The 24,381-nt window shown below is 38.5% G+C and overlaps 1 protein-coding gene across 1 annotated transcript in view; it reads left to right on the top strand.

Annotated features, from left to right (window-relative positions):
- Positions 1 to 16,996, top strand: part of ARSB (arylsulfatase B) — a 68,641-nt gene extending 51,645 nt beyond the window's left edge. Inside the window, exons 7-8 of the mRNA XM_067315811.1 lie at positions 12,819 to 12,947; positions 13,480 to 16,996. Of these exons, the coding sequence (XP_067171912.1) occupies positions 12,819 to 12,947; positions 13,480 to 13,745 (395 nt within the window). The 3' untranslated portion in view covers positions 13,746 to 16,996. The remainder of the gene's footprint in view (positions 1 to 12,818; positions 12,948 to 13,479) is intronic.
- The last annotated feature ends 7,385 nt before the right edge of the window (positions 16,997 to 24,381 follow it).

Below are 24,381 nucleotides of genomic sequence, written 5' to 3'. Positions count from 1 at the left end.
ACGAGCGTGCACAGCATTCTCTCTACAGTGAAACGCTCGTTCCACGCTTCAGTCCATGGCTGCAGGGGAGTAAAAGGCACGGTCCTTAACAGAGATCGTTCCTGGGGAATCTTCATCTACTTATAATGACTTCTTATTATTCTGTAGCTATAGGGGAGAGAAATATCCCTCTTCCCCTCTGATTCCTTTTATAAATACATGAAGAACAACTGTGAATTTCCAAACTGCTGAACTGACAAACAAATGAGGCATTTAAAAAGATTTTACATTTATAAATAGAAGATGTATATGGTCTAAAAGCATCTCCTAACTGTAAAGATATTAGCCGTTCCTTTTGTTCTTTTTTTTTATTATTTTTCAGTAAGATTTGCTTGAAAATTTTAGTTCTGCTCTTTTCTTGCAGGTGAGTAGTTACGTTGAGCCATCTGACTGATTACAGATTTTAGTGACTTTATAAATTTTCTTACTACATTAGGAACATAGTCAAGATTTTTAAAGAGTTTGGAAGAGACTGATTTAATGTTCATTGATAGAAATGAAAAATGTACTACATTTGCTGTTCTCAGTGCTGTAACAACTAGTTATAGTAGTTTGGTCTAGTGCTTATATTAGATTAAAAATTTGAACCATGTTTAATATATTGTCTCCTGATATGTAGGTAGAGAAAAATCTTGTTAGTTGTTGATGCTTAATCCAAACCATAAAACAAAGAAATCCAAGTAGAATGGAAATCCAGTGTCAGCTTAGATTGCTTACCCTGCCCCGTAGATTTGTACTGCTTTTGTTATGTGTGAAACCTGATCAGTGTGATGAGTACAGCTTTCCAATTGCTAAATTGACCTTCACCAGAAAAGATGTGTGCTCAAGAATATTTATATAGTATGTTCCCATATTAAGCCTCCTCACTGCCCCTCTGTCCATTCTCCCCAGATCCAAGTACTTCCAAACTGGGAAATACTGAAGGTAATCTGGATTTTTTTTTCATTTACCATTCTCTCTCTCTCCCTTTTTTTTTTTTTTTTTTTATGGCATGAGGTAGAATCCTTAATTCAGCTTTGGATTTATTTGTTGAATCATTTGATTAAGCCCCAAACCAGACTGCCAGCAAATCTAAAACATTCTGTGCATACAGAGTATTTTGAATTATGGATGCTAGAAAAACATATACATAATTAAATTAAGGTTTTAAAGATAGTAAAGACTTAGAAATCTGTTCCAAATGATGCACTCACCAGATTTGCATATATTCCTGTATAAATTCCAAGTCCTATGTACAAATGCAGTATGAGTGAAATTGAAATTATGCAATGCCGTCTGAATATCCCATCACCAATTTAAAGACTTACTTTCTCTTTTGTCATTCAAAATATTTGCATGCATTATATGATGTGAAACAGGAAGGCTGGAGGAAGCCTTCATCTTGGGGAGTCGCACAGGCTGCTGGGGAGCACTCTCCTGCACACCGGGCCAGCCCAGTTCAAGCGCCTTTTAACAACCAGGACAACTGGGCCCAGCAACTCGAGTCCCAAAAGCCCAGAAATTTATCCCCAGTGCTGGGCTAGACTGTTTGGAAGAAGGGGAGATAACCTCTCTCTCATTTTTGTCAGGTACATCCACTTATGAATTTAACCCTTGGTCTTCAAGTTAATTTTCTTTTTATTAGAATGCAGGGAAATAAAGTATTTAATTCGTCTGACTGTTTTCTTTATTCCCAGTTTACTGAAAATTAAATCAATTAAGCATTGAATTGGCAACTGTTTCTAATTGCTTTAGTGGACAGACAGTCAATAATTTGTACAGCCTACAGCGGGTTTTCCATGTGACCTGAGAATTTTCTCCTTTAGGGAGGAAAATATTGGACAGTTGGAAAAATCCTGTCCAAAGAAAGTTCAGAAGATGTGGGTGTGGGAATCTATGCTGACCACAAGGATAAGTTATAGTGTGGCTTCCTGAGTTTTACTACAGTAAAATTATGGTTCATTTCTCGGCTTAGTATTTCCCTTTCTGACTGTAAAGAATCATGTGTTTCGGTGCCTGGTACCTGAAGACTGCCATTCTTCTGTTGTTTCAGTGCTGCAGGGAAGATTGAGTGATATGTTTAAATAAACAGTTTCTAGATCTTAACTTCTGAGCTTAGTGACATGGATTTTGCAGCAGAGAAAATGACTCTGGAATTCAGTTTTCTCCACTGCTCCATAAGCCTCAGTTTCTGGTAACATTCTTGGGATTGTGTGCTGTGACTGATTTTTTTCTTGAGCTTTTGCCTGTGAGACTTGGTAAATGATGATGGTGTTTTTGCTTTGTTTTGATTTCAGAATCACTTTAATTTATGCTGGTCTCTTTTTTTCCACCCATTTTTTAAACTTATGTGCTGCCAGAAATGATTGTTGTGAATGCAAATGTATAAGCCTTTCATATAAAGGTTTCATGTGAAAACATGGTTATCTCTACTCAACTGTATGTATAAAGGGGAATCTAGCCTTGTTTGTTTGATTAAAAGAAATTGCTAGGAGTTGCCAGAAGTTGCTTCTTTGTTTCTACTGATGCTTAAGAGTCTAATTCTGAGCTCACTGGAGTTTATAGAAAGATTCCTATTAGTTTCAGTGTGTTTTCTTTCAAGCCCTAGCAGACTGCTGCTGTTGCACAGCTAAGCATCAGTAAGGGACAGTGAGCCTGCCAAACATGCAAGTTTTGTGTGTCTGTATCGAGTCAGATCTGTAGGATGCTGAAGACTGTTTCCATGAGAGTAGTTTTTATGTGTAGTTCTGTAGCATTTAAGGTAGTCTGTGCTTCTTTTTACTTACAGTTTCTGCTACTGTAGTACAAAAACAGACTCAGGTGGTTTGAAGAAGTCTGCAGTGTCTATTGATAGAAAAGTAATTGCCTGTGATTTTGCACCAATGGGGAGAAACTTTTTTTATTTAATAGGGATCACATAAGTAAATGTTTCAAATCCTGATAATAGAGTGAGGTGATCTGCATTAGAACAGAAGCCATGGTGTGCAAAATCCTTGATTTATTGTAATGGAAGCAATAGGTGAATGATACTATTACCATTTTTATGAGAATGTATAGAAGCTGTTGAACACAGTAGGGATTTCTTGGATGATTAAAATAGTATGTTGATTTTAAAGCTGATAATAAGCATAGTAAAAAATACTCTCTCTCCTTTTAGGTTTTGTAGATAAGTGTTTTTTGGTTTGCCAGTCCCAGACTTCTGTCTAGGGATCTCCTCTGTGGTCTTTATAGGCTACTAATCAGATCAGATGAGGCAGGGAGGGATATGCATTGGCTTGCTGTGAAAATATTACCAGTTACTGTCTGTTGCTTTTAAATTCTAGTGACAGTAGCCTGTGTGTTTTTTTCCAGTGTTTGGTTAAAGTATTAAGTGGAATACTACTCTGTAACATACAGAGAAGTTCATTCTTCTCTAATAAAAACATTTTTATAAAGTAAAAAAACTTTTTTTTTTGAATCACTTGGTATGTTTTAGAGTATCATCTCATCAGAATATAAAAAAGTGATTGAACATCTAATTTATTGCCCTAAGATTGGTCATTGTCAGGTGACCCTACCTTTTGAAAGCCTGTCTTCTTGAAGTGACCATCTTCAGTGATTTCACAGTCTGTAGGCACAAGAGTGTATTCTTTTAAATGCAGTGTCTTTTTTGGACGTATGTGTGACTTAACTGCCACTTTATTTCCCAGAGCTGAGAAAGGGCATTACTGCAAGCCCTAGTTTCTGCAGTTCATTAGTTTCTTGTCTTCTGGCTATGAGATGAAACTCTGTTATGTCTGTGCTCCTTGCTCTTAATGCATAACTAATGCAATCCTGTGGTATGTGCATCTGTCACAGTCATAACTCTGTATGTGTACCTCCAGCCTGCATTAGCAGATGTATTTCTGAAAACATGAGGAGTCCCAATGTATGTAATCCTCCTGAGAATCCTTTGCAAACAAGCAGGACTTTTTTGCAACACTATCCTAGTAATAATTGTTGCTTATGTAGTGCCTACCAGCAAAAAAAAAAAAAAATTATCACCCAGTGGAAAAGACAGCAGGTGGCTAGAAGCTCAGAGAGGTTTCTAGCCATTCTGAAAGCAACAAGCTCAGATGCTATTAAAAGAAGGCTTTATGAAGTGATACAATAACATGGAGGTGTTCTATGAAATGTCTTTGGCGACTGAAAAAAAAAGATATGTAATTGAATTTGAGCATATATGCAAGATTATATTTGTTCAGCGAATGTAGGCTAGTCCAGTTGGAACCTGGCTATTACTGGCAAAACCAGAAAAAGTTTGCCAGATAAAAAATTTTGTATCTCATACAGTATTTCAGCATGTTTGAGTTTTTCTTACTGTGGGTTTGTGCTGCGTAGTAGTGTGATTTGCCATTGTAGACAATGTATAGTCAAATGCTGAGAGGTTAGGTTCAGGTAGAGACTGTAGTCACATCAAACATACTAAAGACTACCAAGAGGATGTGGTGTCACTCAGATAGCTCATCACGTCGGAGTAGTAAGTACTCAAACTATTTGGCCTGTTACGCTGATCAGTCCGCTGTCAAGTGAAACATTAAGGATTTGATTGCATTTGGCCCAACATCACTCAAGATGGGAAAAACCCTCTTTTGCAGATGTCGAGGATGGAAGCAGTCTGGTCCCAGGAGTTCTTTAGAATATACAAATTCCTTTAAGCAGAATGTACCTCTGACAGAGGTTTTTAATTCCTGAGGGAATATGGATTTCACCTGTCTTTGTCACTGTTTTCTGAACTTTTTCAGTTGTACTGTATTATTTTTGAGATGGGAAGACCAGAACTACAAACAGTTTTCCAGTTGTATAGTGCTTTTTGCTTTGTTCACTAGTCCTTTTTGTAATAATTCCTTGCATTCAGTTTGCTTTTTGAGAATTGCTGACATAATTCCACAAAAATTTCAGTTTAATCTGTCACAATTTCTGAGATTTTATTCCCAGACAATAATGAGCAGCTCACAGTCCATCATTTTATGTGTGAATTTAGGATTGTTATTTCATACATGCATCACTTTACATATCTATGGTAAATATCATTAGCTATTTTCATGCCCAGTCACACAGTCTCATAAGGGCTTTCTTTAGTTCCTCACAGTCGGCTCTTGTCTTTACTACCCTAAATCACTTCTGATCATCCACAGACTTTGTAATTGTGCTATTCAGTCCCCTTTCCAGGTCATTTGGAATATGCTGAACAGTATGGGTCCCAGCACAAATTCCTTTAGAAATCCACTGGTGGCCTCTCCAACATGAAATAAAAATTCTTTTTATTTCTCATTTTATTGGGTGCTTTTCTTATCTGTATGAGGATCTTTTCTCTTATCCCACAGTTGCTTAGTTTCTTTGTCTGGAGCCTTTTGGAAATCCAGCTAGGCTGTATCAGTCAGATCTCCTTTGTCAACAGCATGCAGATTTCTTCAGTGTCTCTGCTCTTCTCTCTGTGGGACAAGGCGTTGTCTCAGTAAGGTTTGTGCTATTCAGAATGGGCTGTTGCATGAATAATCCTTTCCGCTTCCCTTAAATCATTCATACTGTAGTAGAAGTAAACTTCTGTTCTATGTGGACCTTGTTATATATTACTTAAATATTGGAGTGGAGTAACCAACTAAGTAATAGAGAGAGTTGCATAGCCAGTCTGAAAATGTCTACTGCAGTAAAAGTCTGGAGAACTACAGAGATCATTTTTAGTTAGTGGGAGAACACCCAGGGAATCCTTTTGTGCGGTTTGCATTGTGAACTGCAAGGTGTCAAACTATTTAGCTCCCCAAGTGGCATAATAGGCATACATGTTTCCGTTACAGGAAATGTTGTCTGGAAGCTCTTAAATGTACTTTATGTTACTGACCTGCAAAGCAGTAGCACCTGTTTATTATTTGTTTCAGATGTGCTTCTGGTTTACACTGGAAAGAGTGAGAGCTGTCTAAAGAAACTAGTTCATTGTGGCTTCTCTTAGTGCACGCTTTTTAAGTCTTTTCCATCAAGAGGGTTGCAATTAAGCTCGGAGCCGTTTATATTTTCCCTGTCATGTGGCTCAGTCTGCTGGTATATTATCATGAACAAGTTTGGCTATAGAGAATGCTGTTATTTTTTTGAATTTTCCTTTGGGAAATATACTGCATTTTTTTTCTTTTTAAAGGTGGATAACTGTTAATGTCATTGCTTTGCAAATAAAGAAATGGAGGTACAAGCTTTGCCTGTTTCTATTGTCCATAAAAGACCCTGACTGTATGTAGCTGCTTGTGGGCGAAGGTTGTTTTTATTGTGTAGGATACTGGAAAATTGCAGAGGCATAGTTCATCTGACAGTCAGTTAGGTTGTTTAGAATAACTCCTTGAGTAGGGCTCTGTTTCCCAAATAAATAATAAATTAGCTTTCTTTTGTCTTTCTCCAAAATTGCTCTCCAATTCCCAACGTTTCTTCCCCCCACACTAGTATGTAAGACCATAGGGTACAGAAATGTAACATGCTTCAAGCAATACTGTTTTGGTTCCTCTAACTTTTGTGGTCAGGATCTCAGTAAATGCCATGTTAGAGAAAACTGTGTGCTGTTTGATCTCTTACCCTGCAAGAAAACTTCTCAGCATGGATCATCTTAATCACAGACGAAAGGAAGAATATTTTGGTTTTAGATGTACTGTCTATTTATATCACCACATTTTAGGATTCTACCAATTACTTTAATTGATCTCATCATTAGAGAGAGAAAGGAGAGGTAGGAGAGTGAGGAGAAGAGTAGTTTATAATGCTTATTAGATCTGTGCAAATATATAGTTAGATAGACATAGGAGAATATGTAATCCCATATATATTCCCTTATTTACATTTCAGCTGAAAATTTGCAGTTTATTTTTTTCCTTTCTATGATTAAAAATTAGAGAACAGAAGTTAAATGAATATACCCTTAAATAATTTTATTGAATAATTTTATTACACTTAATGACATTTTTCCACAATTTATCTATTAGACTGAGTCACTGGAAGTTGAGCCTTCCTTTAACAAAAAAATTAAATTCTAATTGTATCTCTCTTTGCTTTATAAATCTACACAAAACAGGTAGGTATTTATACAAACTGTGGTCACAGAGTATTTGAAATGTTTGCTTTGCAAAGTGGTGGTCAGCAATAATAGAAGAATTAAAAAGGTTTTGTGCCACATAGAAAATAAATAATTTTTCAGTCATTTCTGTCTTTTTCATGGTGATCAGATAAATTATTATTTTTTATGTTAGATAAGTTTCTGATAGTTAAGGAGGATTGTATAAGCTGAGAAATGGATGATCAAAACTCATGTATATATTGATTACTAGAGGGGCTGGGAAGAAATGTGTCTTCCTATTTTCTACCCCCAAAAATCATTGGACGGTTGGATAAGTGAACTAATGAGTTACTCAAAGGCTGTAAGCATATGCAAAAATACACAGGAAGAAAGTGTTTTTCCCTAGAAGAGAAAACCCATCCAACATAAACGCTGTGTTGGCTTGAGAGTGCAGGTGGAGTACTCAGTGCTGTCAGGAGAGCTTTGCTGAAAGGAGAAGAAGGAAAGAACAGGGCTCGGCACATTCCAAGCACAGGGACGGTCATAAAAAGTGAGACAAAGTGAAATGAAAGAAAGGGTTGCTCAGAAGACACAGCTGGTCAGAGTAAGGAGTTTTGGTTTATCTTCTCTGTTTAACTTTGAATTGTCAGGTTTCAGGGACACGCTGCTGAATTGAATGTACCAAGGTACTCATTTGGTATGGCAAAACCTGCCTTTTGGTGATATTTCTGTAAATGGTAGTTGTTCTTTTTAATTTAAAATTGTATGACTAAAGCAAGAAATAATGGGTATCAGATTCCAATCTTAATCATGGTGGTATAAATCTGGTGTGAATCCATTATTTTAGTGACTTTACTCTTTATTTTCATTGTAATATAAATGAGAAACAATCCTTAAGCAAGTAACTGACTTGCTTGCATTGATATGGATTGTTCTGTGCTTTGGAAGGCATCGCTAATAGAAACAAATATTCTAATCTGTTGATGCTGTCCCTTCTTTTAAGAAAAGTATTACAAGTTAACTAGAGGGTATGCTAGAAAAAATGACTGATGTACCTGTATTTCTGAAACTACAGGTAAATCTGAATCTTAATCATATATACTTATCTTTTTATGAAAACATCTACCCTTTCAGTTTACTATACATAAAGATTAATATAACAAAAAGGAGTTGCATAAAACTACCTGGGCATATCACTTTTTCTGTAAACAAAGTATTTGTCCTGAAATGAAAGTAATTTGGTAAAATCTTGTATATGTTGGAAATAAGAAGAGCTGTGCGATGTCAGACCAAAGATCTCTATAGCTCATATAGGTCCTGTTTCCAAGAGCACCCGTAGTGTAGGAAAGAGTGTGAGAGGGCAAGCACATAAAAATACATCTCTCGTGTACTACCCCACAACCTGCAGCTCATGGAGCTCCTTATATTTAGGTTGTGTTTCTGTGTTCAACAGCCCTTGATGGATTTTTCTTCCACTTTGTGATCACTCTTTTATCACTCCTTCAACCTGTGTAAATTTTTGGCATCTACACCATCCAATGGCAAGAAATTCCACACTTAAGTTGGTTTTGTGATACAGAAGTATATCCTGGTGTTTGTTTTGAATATGGTGTTTGATAAGGTATTTGATGCCCCCTCCCCCCCCCCAATTGGGAATGACCAGTTGTTCACTATTCAGATTGTCAGTGCCACTCAGTTTCACAGATCGCTGTGCTGTCCCCCATCAGTTGTCTGTCTTTGAGGATGAAGAGACATTTAGTCAGTCCTCATAAAGAAGCTGTTCCATACCTTTATCTTCGTTATCACGTCTTCCAACCTCTTCTGGTTTTTCTGTATCCACTTTGTAATGTGGGGACCAAAGCAGCACGCAGTATCCAGTGTGAGGCGCACCAGGGAGCTAGGCTGTGGCACAGTGTTCCTTTCTTTGCCATTCCTAATATTTGTTTTCCTTTTTTGACTGATGCTGGTCATTAGATGCTGTACATATGCTGGTGCATTAGCAAGACTTAATGCATTGAAAGACCACTCACTTTTTAGTGAAAGTCCTGCCTATTCTCTGGTCATCATTCAGGATGTTATTTATATTATATATTTATCTGGTAGTAAATTTTTCAACTTCTAACCTGAAGGGTATGCTATGGAATATTCAAACTGGTAACATGGCAACTGTTTTTGCAAATGCAGCTATCACTTTTTCAATGTGTTTTTGATATCTGACTGATGATTTTTAAGCATCCTGCACAGATTTTCCAAATTGATTGACATCTGCTTTCTGAAAATCAGATCTCTTGAAGATACAAATTAGCTATTGAAAATTATTAATCAATTTATGCCAAAATTAGGAATATGTCCGTTTATAGAGACAAATTATGTGCAATAATGGAAATAAATGACCTAAGCTGAGGTTTTCATAAGGGGCTGAGGGCCAGGTTTTTAAAGTGTTTAAATCATAAAATGCTTTTGCAAATAGTGGGACTTGGCCACTTCAGTTTCTTTTAAAATCTGATCATAAAATGAGTTTTCAAGCTGTTAAGACTACAGATGGTCTTGGAATATGATATAAACTTTGAAGTCACTTATCCAAGGGCAATATTTTTTGAAGTATTTTATTTTATTTTTTTTTCTATAGAGATATAATATCTATTTAAATACTTTTTTGGTAACCTACAACCGCCACAAAAACAGTAAAATATTTAGATCAATTTATTTGTTGTAGCATTAAATATTTAAAAAGAAACAGCTGAATGAAATTCCATTGCTTTCTAAGGTAATAAAAGTTGTATAATTTCCCAATAGAGTGCTTCAGAGGAAGTAAAGCAGCTGGTGATACTCACAAGGTGGCTTCAGGAAAGAGGCTTCTGTTTGAAAATAAGAAAATTGATGGCAAAGGCTGTGGTATTTTTTTAAGGTTAAAAAAAAAAAAGCTTTAGTATTTCATTGGCCGCTGATACATTGGTGATCACAGGGCAGAAAAAAAATGTTTAGACTCTTCACACAGGCAAAGGTGTCGTAGTTTTGATATATGCCCTAAGTCTATAAAGTGAGCATGTGGGCATGTGAAGGCAGACTTGATTAGACAGATCCATAAAAGGCATCTGTCTGGTTGCTGAATTAGTGCATGGGGCTATTGCTGCTGCCTGGTCAACCATGCTGAAAAAATAAGAAAATAAAGCTGGAGCAGACGAAGAGAAAAACCACTGAGATGCCTAGGGAATGAACATTTTATCTTACGGAGGGAACAAAAAGAATGTGACTTGTTTAGTCTACCAAACTGGAAAAGGGAATTCTGTAAAATTCATATGGCAGGGGGAGAAGACTGTCCAATAATTTTGCGTTTCATCTGCAATAACAGAAGCTGAAGAAAAAAAGACAGAGGTGGAAACTTAACAGTGGGGCTGAAGGGAAGAAGAAAGTCAGGTAAATGTTCTGGGGAGGAATATACTAGCTTAAGGGAACAAATTATATCATGGGATGGATTATATTATGTAATCTGGCAGTCCTATAAATATGCTGTGTTGAGCTCACTCCAGTGAGCCTCAATCTATTTTCCATGGCTAGTATGTCTGATAAAAGTTGACCTGTACTGCCTGCGAAGTAATGCGCTTGGCTGAACCCTAGACAGTACGTTTCTTTGGCAGAAGACAAGGGCTTACAATGGGTGAATTAACATGACTGACAGAGTTCTGTATGTATAGCTCAATGTGAGTGCCCTTGCCTTTTTCTCTTCAATAAATTTTTCTCAAAGATAATATTCTATCAAGCAACTTCAACTACAAGCTCTGGTAAAAGTATTTGCTCAATTTTAGGATTTGTTTGTTTTCATTACCTGAAACAAATAAGGGTTTTTTTTTAATTGGTTTATCTTTTTGAGTCTTATTATGAATCTGATATATGGCATTCCAACAATATTTTGAAAAGTATATCTAAAAATACAATCTTTCATACTGTTTATTTGGAGTATTTTAAATAATTTATACTGTGTAATGCCATGGCTTCACATACAGTAGCTCAGCAATTGGAAGCATATTCTCCATGCTAAACTTTAAAACTGGAAATGTGAACTCATAATTTTTCCTTTTGACCAAACCCTAATATTGTAATTTGGGGATTTAATGTATAAAGCATGTGGTTGTGTTTTTTGATCTGCTATGTCTTTCATTGTGCTCTTTAAGAAAGTAAATGGTGAAAATGAGTATTCCCAGTAGCAAAGAGCATGACAGAATAATACATAATATAAAGATGTTGAGAAGTAAGCAATATTAATCTTTTAAAAGTTGTGTATCTGCTACAGACATCACACAGCCATGTGTGCATTTATCTTCCACAAGAGATTCTTCTAGGAGATTTTTATTGTTTTCTCTTTTTATAGGTTTTTTATCATCAGTTTCAGTGCTTCATGATCTAAACTGAGCTGAGCCCTCCCCTGTCTGTATATGCATATTCTAAACACCTGGTCCTCTTCTATAGCCTTATGTATCTGGGAACATTATAGAAGTGTGATGTAAACAGGAAACTTGAGTATGCACAAGAAGTGCTTATCAAAGAAAAAAATGATTCAAAGTATGAAGACCAGTAATAAAATAGGAACTTATCAGGATCTTCATAAAAACTAGAGATAGTGTGTCCCAGCATTTTCTTTCCAAACTTTCTTTTGCTCTCTTCTGTCTGATCTCTCTGGATATTTGCCTCACTCTGACTTACAGAATTTATTCTTTTTAGAAGCCTCTAGTACTGCTTCTAGTACTGCCTACTGAGTCCTTTAGATTTCCTAAATTGATTGAAAGTTATGTCTTGAAAGATGCGAGAAAAATCAAAATTGGTTTCTCTCTACCTCCTGATGTCTTTAGTCAGATTACAGAACTGCCTTTAGGTTTTCTTTTGGTAAACAGGTATCAGCTGATACAGTTAATATAAAACTCTTAGATTTTATTTCTTAAAGTCAGATCTTGTTTACAGAAGCTGAGATGTGAGGTGGTTATTGGTTTGGATGCTCCTGGAGTGTCTGTCTGACTCCTTCCTGCTTTCAGTAAAGACCTGGTCTCCTGATCATCCCTGGTACATGCATGTTAAATTTTTTTCTTAGCTTCCTTCTAGAAAGAGCTACAAGATCCCTTCTGAGAGGAAGTTTGGGCATAGTTGACACTTGACACAGTTGGCTGCAGTATCCGGAGATGGGGCCATATCATATTTGACTCTTTTTACCCAAAACACATGAACACATGCCTCACACTCCCTCAGTTGCCGTGCCTTAGAATCACCTCTCTGGCCAGGTGCAGATCTGTGTGAATGCAGACAGCTTATTCCAGAGGGAGTTAGCTCACAGTGTGTGGATAAAAGTCAGGACCTACGACTTGTTCACTGGAGTGATCTAGGAGAATTAGCACTGAATCAGGAGATTTTTTTAATCCTATATTCCTAACCAGAGCAAGATAGCAATTACAATCATGAGTTTTCTTAATATCTGCCTGTATATGAGATTATTGTTCACAGAGTTATTTGAACACAGGAGTGACTTTCTCCACTGGCAACCATATCACTTTCTGTGATGCAGTTCAAGATCTAAGAGCTAAATATATTCAGTGAATTGTAACACAGATCTTGTAAACACACACACACACACACATATATAAAACAAATGCTGCATCTGACACAAAAAATAAATGGATGATACTGGTCTGTTTTCTAACAGAATAGTAAAAATGACTTCATGCTTATGCAATGTTCCTAACTTAGTTTACTTTCCATTAAGGTCTTGGCATTGACAACAGGACATCTTTATCACAGAACAGTTCTTTTACATGGGATGATACACTTTTCAATATCTCCATGCATGCAGCAATTCGACATGGAAAATGGAAGTTACTAACTGGATATCCAGGTAATGAAATAACACCTTTTCATCCAACATGTCGTATTTCCCTCCTCCTGCCCCAATTTCATTTTGTTTAATAAATTATCATTTCTCTTATTTACTTTGCTAAGTCTTCAGGGTTTTGATCATGTGCAAGAATCTAGGAGGGGCACTTTTAAAATGCATATAATGCATACAAAAACCTTGCAACATCAAAGAATATAAGTGGCTTTCGCTCTTGTGGAAAAACTATCAAGTAGAAAGTGTATGAAATTACTTGCTCTGAAATTAAGCAAAATGAAATTCTGAATCCGAAAGCTGAAGCTTATTGCCTTCTTTACAATGGTGCAGCTCCTTTGTACAAATAGGACTCTTGTAGAGGTAGCCCTGGTCCAGAGAGACTTGGGTGCTGTGCTAGAGTTAAGGAATTCAGGAACAACCACTGGCCAGTGGCTTGACAAGCAACCCAGGGATTTCCTTGATTACAATGTAACTCTGCCTCTCCACACCACTGCTCTCTATCTGAGAATTAACCCTTGGTCTGTTCCTATTTCTGCAGGCTGCAGTCATTGGTTCCCTCCACCGCATTTGTCCAATGAGTCAATGATTCAGTCATCTGATCAACCAACAAAGAGACTTTGGCTTTTTGATGTTGTTCATGATCCTGAGGAGAAAAACGAGTTGTCCGAAAGATATCCTAATGTGGTGAAAAAACTGCTCTCACGACTTCAGTATTATTATAAACGTTCAGTGCCTGTGTTCTATCCTGATGAGGATCCCCGCTGTGATCCAGAAGCATCTCGGGCCTGGGGTCCTTGGACATAGTGCACAACATTGCACCCTGCAAAATTCACCTGTAGTGGAGTTTGATTTGTAGTCTCAGGGTCCTAATCATGTATTTCTTACCTTGTTTTTTACAGTATTGTTAATTGTGAGTTCATTCCTTGAGTAATTCAGTCTTTCTTACTCTTAAAATATGGTGGGAATCTTATTTCAGTCCTCCCCACTCTCTCCTTCTCAACAATTATACATGAAATGTTGATAAAATTAGGAAACTGTTGTTTGAATATTCTTTGTCAACAATGTGCCTTTAAAGTAGGATGTTGCTTCCTTCCCTGAAAGAGATACTTCTGTTAAAAAGCTGCTATGAGTCATGGCAGCAGGATCATTCAGAATTCTGTTGTGGAAGACACTGATGTTTCATGCTTGCCCAGAAGACAAATTCTATCATAAGCTGTTACATATCCTTAAAGAATAGAAGAAATACAGCAGTTGACATAATTTTTACCTTTGACATGCACTTCTGTCCAGAAAAGGAAACAGTCAGAAATCTCCAAGAATAAAAAACCCTTCCAGTATGCGGCAAAATCCCTTATTTCTATTCACTGCTAACATATGAAATTGGGGTAGAGAAAGGTGGTCGACTTGAGGGCAGGGCTGCCATGCAGAGGGTCATTAACACACCAGAAAAATGGGTGAACAAAAACTTTATGAAGTTCAACAAGGACAGAGTCCTGCACTTGGGATGGCAAAACCCCACACAGCAGTACAGGCTGGGCTCTGACTGGATAGACAGCATTGCTGTGGGAAAGAACCTGGAGTCCTGTTGGACAATAAATTGAACAAGAATCATCGTATGCCCTAGTGGTAAAGAAGGCCAAGGACACATTGGTCCATAGTAGCAAGAGCGTAGCCAGCACATTGAGGGAAGCGATTATTCCCCTCTATTCAGCATTGGAGCGCTGCATCACATTTTGGGCTTCCTCACACAAGACATTGATATACTGGAGTGAGTCTAGTGGAGGGCCATGGAAATGAGCACATGACAAATGAAGAGAGGCTAATGAACTGGGTTAGTTTAGCCTGGAGAAGAAAAGACAAAAGGGAGATTGCTATCTTCAGTGAGCCAAAGGAAGAACGTAGAGAAGATGAAGCCAGACTCAGGGGTGCACAAGGAGAAGACGAGGCAACAGACACAAGTTGCGACACAGGGAGTTCCAATTAGATACAGGGAAAAAAAAAATCTCACTGTGAGGATGGTCAAATGCTGGAACAGGTTGCCCAGTGAGGTTGTGGTATCCCCATCCTTGGAGATGTTCAAAACTTGGTTGGAAAAGGTTCTGAGTAACCCTATCTTAACTCTGAAGTTGGATCTTATTTGCAGATTGGCCCTGCTTTACTGGTGGTTGGGTGAACGACGAGACAACCTCCAAAGGGCCCTTTCAGCCTGCATTAGCCATTGATTCTATGATGAACAAAGCCTTACTCTCATTTATTGTCCGCCTTTCTGGTGAGTACCCCTTTCTGCTCAGATTGTTTTTTTATTATCACAGTAGCAACTGTTTTCGTCTTGAAGTGAGCTCTGAGCCAAGGGGAAACCAGGCCAAACTTTACTTGGTTACTCACCAAATTGATGTGAGAAGATCAACCCACCAGCTCTCTTAATGTCGTAAACCTCTAGAGTCTGGCCAGAATTCTGTCACAGCTTTTCAGTGTCCTTAGCCAAGTTGTCAGGCTGCAGAACTCTAGCTGTCATCTTCTCCAGAAAGTAGGAACCTAACTGCATGTTTTCAGAATCCAGGACCGAGTCCTGTGATTTGCGCTAAAGCTTTTCACACCTTTTCCCAGTTTTCCTTCAGAAGACCTCTGCTAATTGTTAGCAAACAGAGTCATGAACAGACAGTCACACTTGACAAAAAATTTTTTTTTCTTTCTTAATTACAAAAATAAAGCACAGGAAAGATGAAACTTCAGGAAACCAAAAACATGTATTAAAATAAACAGAAATTCCTGCCTTCTGGTACAGCTGATTCTCCATTACACTATTTTAAACCTAACCTGCCTTTCCCACCTTTGATGTGTTCCTACATATACTAGAACGGGAGCCAAAGTTCTCTAAAAGCCTGTTCAGCTGTTTGTCTTTTTCCCCAAAGTATTTCATGTTTTCCCCTCTCCTTTGTCACTTCTTCTTTATCTCAGTATTTTTCCATTCTGTGTCCTTCACTGTTTTCAGCCTTGAAGGTGGATAAAGAAGAAAGATGGACTGGGAGAATAATTCTCCTATGCTGGGCAAATGTATATTCTCCATGGTTTAGTCTGATATGTCTTGGAAGCCTGTGTCAGACCAAGGTTCAGTCCGCCTCCATCAGTGATTGAAAGCACATGGCCACACAGAAGTAAAGGGCAAGCATGTGTGATAAGTTCTCCAGATTGTCTTTCATATTCTAACTGTGGCTCAGAGAAGAACTGAACCTCAGATATTTAACTTCTATGTATTTAGTAGCCCTCAGTGTAAACTCTTAGTATTCACACAATCTTCTTCCACAGATAGGAGTTCCACAGCCTAACTACACAATATGTGAAGAGTCACCTCTGTTTATGATCTGCTTCCAGGCAATTCGAGTTTTCACTGGTAAAATACATATGGTGTGACAGAAGTCCCTACTATTCCATGTTTAGCAGCTTTCATATTAACCAGTATCTTTATAATAAAAAACAGAATTTATATGTTCCGTAGAGGTAGTCTCCAAATTGATACATGACCATCTCTCCTTCCATTTCACAAAACTGTTTTCAACTTTTCTTTCATTTTGGCTTCCCAACACAACAGCATTTCACTCTCAAGCTCCAAGAGATTCTTTAAGATAACTTTCTGAGACAAACTCTGTTATCTGCTGACCACAGGAAGGGATCAAAAATGTAAGCAACAGAACCTTTTTATAAGCTACTGCATCCCCCTGACAAAGCTCCCATCTTTCTTCAGCAGCTCTAGAAAACCTTTATTGTACTTCCCTTTCCTAACTGTTACAGTGTATCTATTTTATACCAACATAATGATTTATGCTGGTTTATGGCTTTTACCTTTTTAATACTGCAACTTTAAGCTTCATATCCTTATTTTTTTGTAACATACAAGTAATTATGTATAGTTTGGAATATGGGGGTCTGAAAGAATGAGGTGTCGCTATATCTCATGTAACTTTCAGAATTACTATTTCTCTATCATATGCATTTATTATATAGCTGGGCCTTCAAATGCCTTTTTGAAATAAATCATCCAAGTATCAGAGATTCCATCTATTTAGTTCTCCATTCCTCATTCATTCAGAATTTGTTGGTTCATTTATTCTTGCAGTCAACATGTAGATGGAGAGGTTGGCGGCCATTCCCCAGTACATAAGGGAAACTAGGTCCGATCAATTTACATTATCATCACTCTTGAGAAGACTGGGATTTGGGGGGGGGAGGGGGAGGGTATTTATTTAGAACTCTGTCTACACTAGTAGATATGTAAGACTTGAAAGCTAACCACTCTCAGTCAATACCACATATGACATTTTAGTTTATAAAAGCAATTACAGGATGTGGTTGCCACAGTAACAAAAGACTGGACTCAGGAATGTGGGGCAGAGATGGGCCCCCAAGTCACCATGTATCATTCAGTGTTCTGCATTCACATTACATGAGAAAGGATGTTGGCTCACCCGCAAAAGTGGGAACTTTTGTCAATGATACTTTTAATACAGGTACTGTTTTTATTATGCTGTTGTCCAATTTTATGGAATAGGGAAAAAAAAAATCAGCTAACTTGCAAAAACTCAGGTAATTCATGTGCTTGAGTCCTCCCATCAATGTCAACTCCTTGGCTAAAGTTAGTATCAAAGAACTTCTAATTTTAATTTCAAAAGTAAGTAGAGTTGTTACATGTTCTTTTTTCTCTCTGTCCTGCAATCTGTATTTTATTATCTTGCTGATACAAGTCCATCTACCAGCAAGAGACTATGGTATGTCACTGTTTCCTCTGGTAAAGAATTCATCTTCTATTTATTTCCCCTTTTTCCTAACAAAGAGATGTTGTATTTTAAAATTCATTATTTTCTCAGCTACAGAGTAAATAATTATTTGTTTTAATTCCTAATTGTTTTCCCTGGGTGGTCCTCCATAAAATATTTTAATTGAACTGGGTTAAGAAAAAAACAAACAGCTGGCTGACACATTCAAGTTGGCATCAGCAGAGAGTTGTATACCGTTTAGTTGTTTCAGATTGGGAAGTACAGAATTCTTTATAGGTTTTGTGGTTATGTGAGTAGCATTCAAAAATGTAAGCATTTTGAACTCTCTAAATAACACTTCATTTAATCCTTTTCCAAGTTTTAAAATTCAATCTTAATCTAGCAAACTTCTGAGTGTTTCAGATTTGAAAGTCTTCATTTTTATATTGTAAAAATAATTTAAACTTTAGAAGAGTAACCATGTTTAGGAAGAATGCTTATACTGGCTATACATTCTGTTGTTTACAGAAACATGTACACAAAAAAGGAAAGAATCCTTTTATAAGCAAAACAGAAGATCTGAACCTGTTCTTGAATCCAAAGCCCTATAGTTGTCCTGTAAATAATATGTTCAGAGAACATGGACTTCCCTAGAGTTGATAAATGGGGCTTGCATGAAAACCTGAGTTTAATTCTTTTCAAAATATCTAAACAGAAGAACCCAGAGTTTAAACCCTTTCAGGCTGTGTGGATTTGAAGATGCACTAGCAGTCCCTGTTGGCTTCTTGGAATTTGCCTCTTATCTCACTCTCTGACAAAGTGGTTCAATAGCAATAATGCTACTAGGGGTATTTCCAAAGCTCTTCCATGTTTTATTTAAGAAGCAATAGAGGAGCTTGAGGTTTCGCAGAGAATCCTATTAGGGTGACCTGTGCCACCCCACTGCTACCCAGAAAGTCCTGATAGAAGGGGTAATAGTGACAGAACCCCTGATACCCTCTATGTGTGATGGAGCCTGGCACACCAAGACATGCAATCTGTATGTGAAGTCACGTTTGTACTCCTAGGGTCTGGGAAATCCAAATGAGAAATAGGCAGGTGACTTACAAAACACAGGAGGCAAGCAATCTAAATGAAAAAAACTTGACAATGAAGAAATATGTGATGATCCAAACTCTAACCACAGGTATGGGCTGTGCTTTAGCCTAAGACCACCACCTCATTTCCAACACGTAACCGTTGTCAAGGCAGAATTTTTTTTCCTGCCTATCCCTTCTTTTGGCAGTCCCCCTGCAGGTGCCACTGAAACTGGACCCCTAGGCTGTGTCTCTCTCTTAACACTAACTTTAACTCTTACACTAGGGGTGGGTTGAGCCTTAGCCCAACACCCTAAGCCAAGCCCCATGTGAAAGAGCTCCGAGGAGACAATTCTTTCTGAAGCCTGCCCCTTCCTTTGGCATCACCTTTGCACATCCAATCTCACTTGGCCCCAGGCTTTGTTTCTGTACTAACTGTAATCCTAATACTAAACCTAACTCTAAAACTAGATGTGAACTGAATCTTAATCCAAGACTCAGGTTGTGGCTGAGATGCAAAAGGCATCAGAGAATACTTTTTGGTTCCAACCCTTCCTTTGCCAGCCCCATTCCATCCCAGTATAACTGGGCACCTAGGCTTTGTCTCTCTCCTACCACTAACCCTAGCAGTGGGCTTTGTCACTTTCCAAACTTGAACGCTAACCTTATCTTATGACCTCAGGCTGCGGCCCTGAGGAAGAGCTCCTCAGGGAAGGATTCTTTTTGCAGCCCAAACCCTCACCATCCCTTGGCAACCCCTTTGCAGCCCCACCACAACAGGACTTCTAGTCTTTTTCTCTCTTCGAACCCTAACCATGCCTGGGGCTTAACCCCAGACAATGCCAGCCATGGCCCAGATAAAAGTTCTCAAGGGAGAATGTTTTTGCAGCCCAAATCTGCTGTTGGCAGCCCCCCCCCCAACACACACACACACCAACTAGAACCCTAGGCTTTGTCTCTCCTCTAATCCCAATCCCAACTACAAAACAAATGTGACTGTAGCACAGGCAGTTTCCTTACCAACTAGGGCACAGTCCCCCAGTACCTGAACAGGTTTAGCAGAGGCAGGTGCTAGTAACAGGGCCCACAGTCAGCCCTGGACAAGGAGAGGTGATGAGCCGGGTCTGGGGTCCATCCAGGTGGTCCAGTCAGGAGCAGCTGGAGTTGAGGCCAGAGACAGGGCTGGAGACAAGGCTACAAAACATATCTGAGGCCCATCCAGATTACAGAGCTGGAGACAGCATTATGAACAGGCACATCTATAGCACAGTTCAGGCAAGGGCCCAAACTGTAAGCTGAAATTTTGCTCCTGGCCCCTGGGCAGAGGGTGTAAGTGGAAACCCCAGGTGAGACTGGTCAGGACAATTTGTCTCTTTGAACAGCAGCCCCCCACAGCCAGGTGTGCCTCATGCTTGCAGAGATCCTGGCTTAGAGGGGGACTTGCTGTGGGCTGTCATGGAGTCATTTCAGGGGTCTCAAAACCAGGGCATGGAGACAGCACATAGGGAACCTGGGGTCAGGCATGGAGTTCAGGCAGCCACTGAAGAGCCACATGCATGTGCATGTGTGTGTGTGTGGGGGGGGGGGTCAAGGCCCCGCTAAGACAATCTCTGCCACAACACAGGTGAGGATGGAGATGAGGGGATCCCAAGGCCAGGCCAGTCACTCCAGTGGAGCCATGGGGCCAGACCCCACACTGCTCAGCTCAGGGATTGGTGTGCGTGTGTGTGTGTGTGGGGGGGGTGTCCCAGGTGAAGCTGGTCAGGGCAATTAGGCCTATTAACAGACTCAGAGCCCTGCCTGCCCTGCCCTTCATGTTTGCTATAGACATACAGACATGGGCTGAGCCTGGAGCATTCTTCCTGCAGCTCAGCCTTTTGTTTGGCAGCCCCTTTGCAACCTCATCCCAAGTGAACCCCTAGGTTTTGTGTCTTTCTAGCTCTAAATAAACTGAGATTTGTGATGGGAAAGTAGTGCTTGTGCTAAGGGAAGGAAAAAATTCTAAATTTGGAGAGTTTTTTAAGCTAACTTTTTGTTAGCAAATTTCAAACTAAATGGCTTAACTCTTTCAATTTACAGTCTTTGTTGCTGCAGACAAATAATGGACATTATTCAATTTCAGATGTGGAAAGATCCTGGTTAAGCAAACAACATAAACAGCTACCTAGGGTCCCAAGCTCATTTGGATATTCTGATTCTGGTGTTTTCAAAGGTATTCATCTGGTGCCTCACAATGTGTGTATGAGCGCATCTACGTAGAACAGAACTGCTACAGAGAGCAGTAAAAGCATTTTGGCAGAGAGTAAGCAGAATGAGTCAGCCATCCAACCATGGATGGGTTCAGTAACGGCCCGTGTGATAATTGCATACCATGGTTAGCTGAGGCAAACAGGGTGATGCATTAAGTTCTTGTTACATTAGTGTTCCCTCCTGAGAGTGTTATTTTTGTGGGGTGGAGTGAAGAGATACTGGAAAGGTTGGTGATACATCTGCTGCCAAGTTTCTAAAAATTGGCTATCGGCTGCCATCATCAAAGTAGCTACGGGATGTTCATCCTCTAATTCTGGCTAAATTCAATAGCAACAAAGGCAGCTATATTTTGTCTGCAGGACTATAGTTAGAAAAAGAACAGTTAGAATCACTAGATTTGTATCTAAGGAATGTGGTGCTTATTTGGACGAGTCTCCAAAAGCCACAACAAGGTACTACACCAAAGCCACAGTTCTGTGCTGCCAGATTCTGGCATTCAGAACTGTGATAAAAATAAAGGACTGTGTCTTGCTTTATACTGTGCATTCTTATGAGTTCTTCAAGCAAACAAGGAGTTAGAACTCAGTGAATACACATACAAACAAAGTAAGTTGTGTTCTGTATTCAACAATGTTTGTTGAGTAGTTTTGGGCATAAAGCCCACAGTAATGAATGGAGAACTTTGGTTAGGACATCTGTGGCCTACCCAAATAATTTTATGGGATCTAAAATTCTGCCTGAAACATCACTTGATGGCCCTATTAACACAGCTTGTTAGAACCTTCCTTTCTTTATTGTGTACATTCTCACAGAATGCTGATGAAGTAGGAGAATACTATAATTTTTTTATAGGGAACTTGGACATGGAGAGATAAAATGACTTATCCAGGGACATCTGAGCCCTTATGTTACTTTGGTTTATCCTGCCTCACTGCGAAAAAAAGTTTAATGGGTCTCTGGACAGTGAGAAGATGAGCATTGAGACCATCAAGTCAGAGGCTTTGGGGCGTGAACCGTTGCCTCTTGATTTCACTTCTACCAGACATACCTCTCAGTTCTGCCTTGACACTACTTTACTCAATATAACAAATATCTTTTTATTTATAGATTCCTTTATTGGCAGATCTGAGACTCCAAATGTTATTTTCTGGGTGTTGCTCACCACTGCAGGTTTATCCATGATAACACAGTTTCTGGAGGATCATCATTTTTTCACTTTGCCCTGTATGTTAGTGGTAATAGGAACCTTTTTAAAAGGCTGTGAAAATCATGACTGTCATCCCAAGAACCATAAAAACACTGGTGCTTTGTAGGTGGCCATTCCAGGTTTACTGAATTTTCACTCCAGTTCTTGTCCCCTTTGCTTTGTTTTCAAATATTCCATTTTACAGGTCATATCTGATTGATAAAGTACTGTCTGAAATAATACCAAGGTGGCTATTAGTCTGGTCTAGTCATGCCCCCCTCCCAGCAGTGACATGTTGTAGAAACAAAGTAATTCTCCTGTCTTTTCAATTCTGTTTTGGTTTTACTTTATAATGAAGAGAGCATTGTCACACATTAAAACAAATGGATAAAAGCAACATTTACATTAACTATTATTCTGCTTCTAGCTCAAGCTCGTAGACTAATGGAGTGTAGAAGCCTGGGTAAGCATTTGCTGGTAGTTTTCTTTTTCCATAAATTCAGCCTAAAGAAACCCAGAACAGTTGAAATGGCACAGTCTTTGGCTGAGTAAAACATAGGCGCATTTTTAGTATCAAAGAAAACTTATTAAAATATCCCAGCTGGATTCTGAAAAATGTGGGAGGGAATTGAGTGTAACATTGCATTTTTTGTTTATATTTGCCCTAGAAAGTAGTCCACTCTGAAGAAACGTTTACAGAAGTGAATGACTGAGAGATTTTCTCTTAGAGGCAGCAAGTATAGGGTGTCTGAAATTCTTTTGAGTCATAATTGCTTGTTAACAGTAGGATTTTTTGGTAATTATTTCTGCCCACATTGCATGGGGATTTCATGTGCATTGTTTTATATGGAGAACTTTTTAGAATTCAGCTTTTTTCTGTATTTACTTTGTAATAAAGAAAGTAAGGTCATGGTATGTTAAACAAACAGATAAAACAAATTTTTTTTAGCCATTACTCTGCCTCTAGAAAATGGAAAACATTTATGTACAAAAAGGAAGATTTTCTGTCAAAATTTCTATTATATTTATAGCAATAAATAAAACTGCAAGAAGCCATTCTGTTTCTCTTTTTGGAAAGAGTGAACAGAGCTATAAAGACTGAGTACAGTGTTAGGAGGAAAATATAATTATTAACCCACAAATATTATTGAGGGTGTTTATACTATTCAATGAATTATGCATCTTATATTTAACCTGAGACATAAAATGATGAACCCAATCCAAAACCTAATCCAAAGAAAGCAAGCTGTTAGCTTATCAAAGTTTGTTGTACTTCTAAATTTCACATTTAGGGTCTCTGATTCTAAACACCAAGATTAAATTACTCAGTGCATTGGCATCTATTTTTTTTAGAAGCAGTGACGATGCTGAGACTGTATTATAACAACATTGTTTAACAGCCATTCCTCTCATGTCCTATAGGAGTGTATTTGTAAGCATCACTGCAGCTTCTAGCAAAAGCTGACTTTTTAATAGCAGCCACTGTCCACCCTTTTAATTAATGTGATTTAATTACATTTGTTTGCTCGCATGTCAAAATAAAATAATGGTCCATTTTTATATGTAAAATCACAGAATCACACAGTAGCTGCGGTTGGAAGGGACCTCTGGAAATTATCTGGTCCACCCATCCCCTGCTCAAGCAGGGTCAGGTAGAGCTGGTTGCCTGGGACTGTGTCCAGCTGGGTTTTGAGTGTCTCCAGGGATGGAGACTCCACAGCCTGCCTGGGCAACCTGTGCCAGTGTTCATCTACCCTCACAGTAAAGGAGTTTTTTCTTGTGTAAAAGTACTGCTTTTATCCATAGTTTATTTGCATTGTGCTATAGATAAATGTACTGCTGATGTGCATAAGAAGAAAAGAAAATGTTTAGGAATACTTGGTGAAATCACTTAGATTTCATTCTAAACATTAGCTAGGCCATTAGTTACTGTAAGACACTGACAATCATCAAAACCCTAGAGGTATCAGAGATCTGGCATTGTTTAGCTCCATAACTCTCAGCCCAGAAAGTGTGTACAGAGCTACACCAGGCTTAAAGCATTCCTTTCTCCCACTGCTGTCGTAGGGGCTGAATACTCTGTCGATGTGCAAAGAGAATTGATTATGAGTAAAGAGCAGATTTTCATTGGTTTGAGGGTGCAGTTTTACATTACACTTAATGCAGACTAGCTGAAG

The sequence above is a fragment of the Apteryx mantelli genome, chromosome Z, assembly GCF_036417845.1.
Source record: "Apteryx mantelli isolate bAptMan1 chromosome Z, bAptMan1.hap1, whole genome shotgun sequence".
In the NCBI taxonomy this organism is placed as follows: domain Eukaryota; kingdom Metazoa; phylum Chordata; class Aves; order Apterygiformes; family Apterygidae; genus Apteryx; species Apteryx mantelli.
Note: the sequence above shows the minus strand (reverse complement) of the source record. Positions and strands in the feature narration are given on the sequence as shown.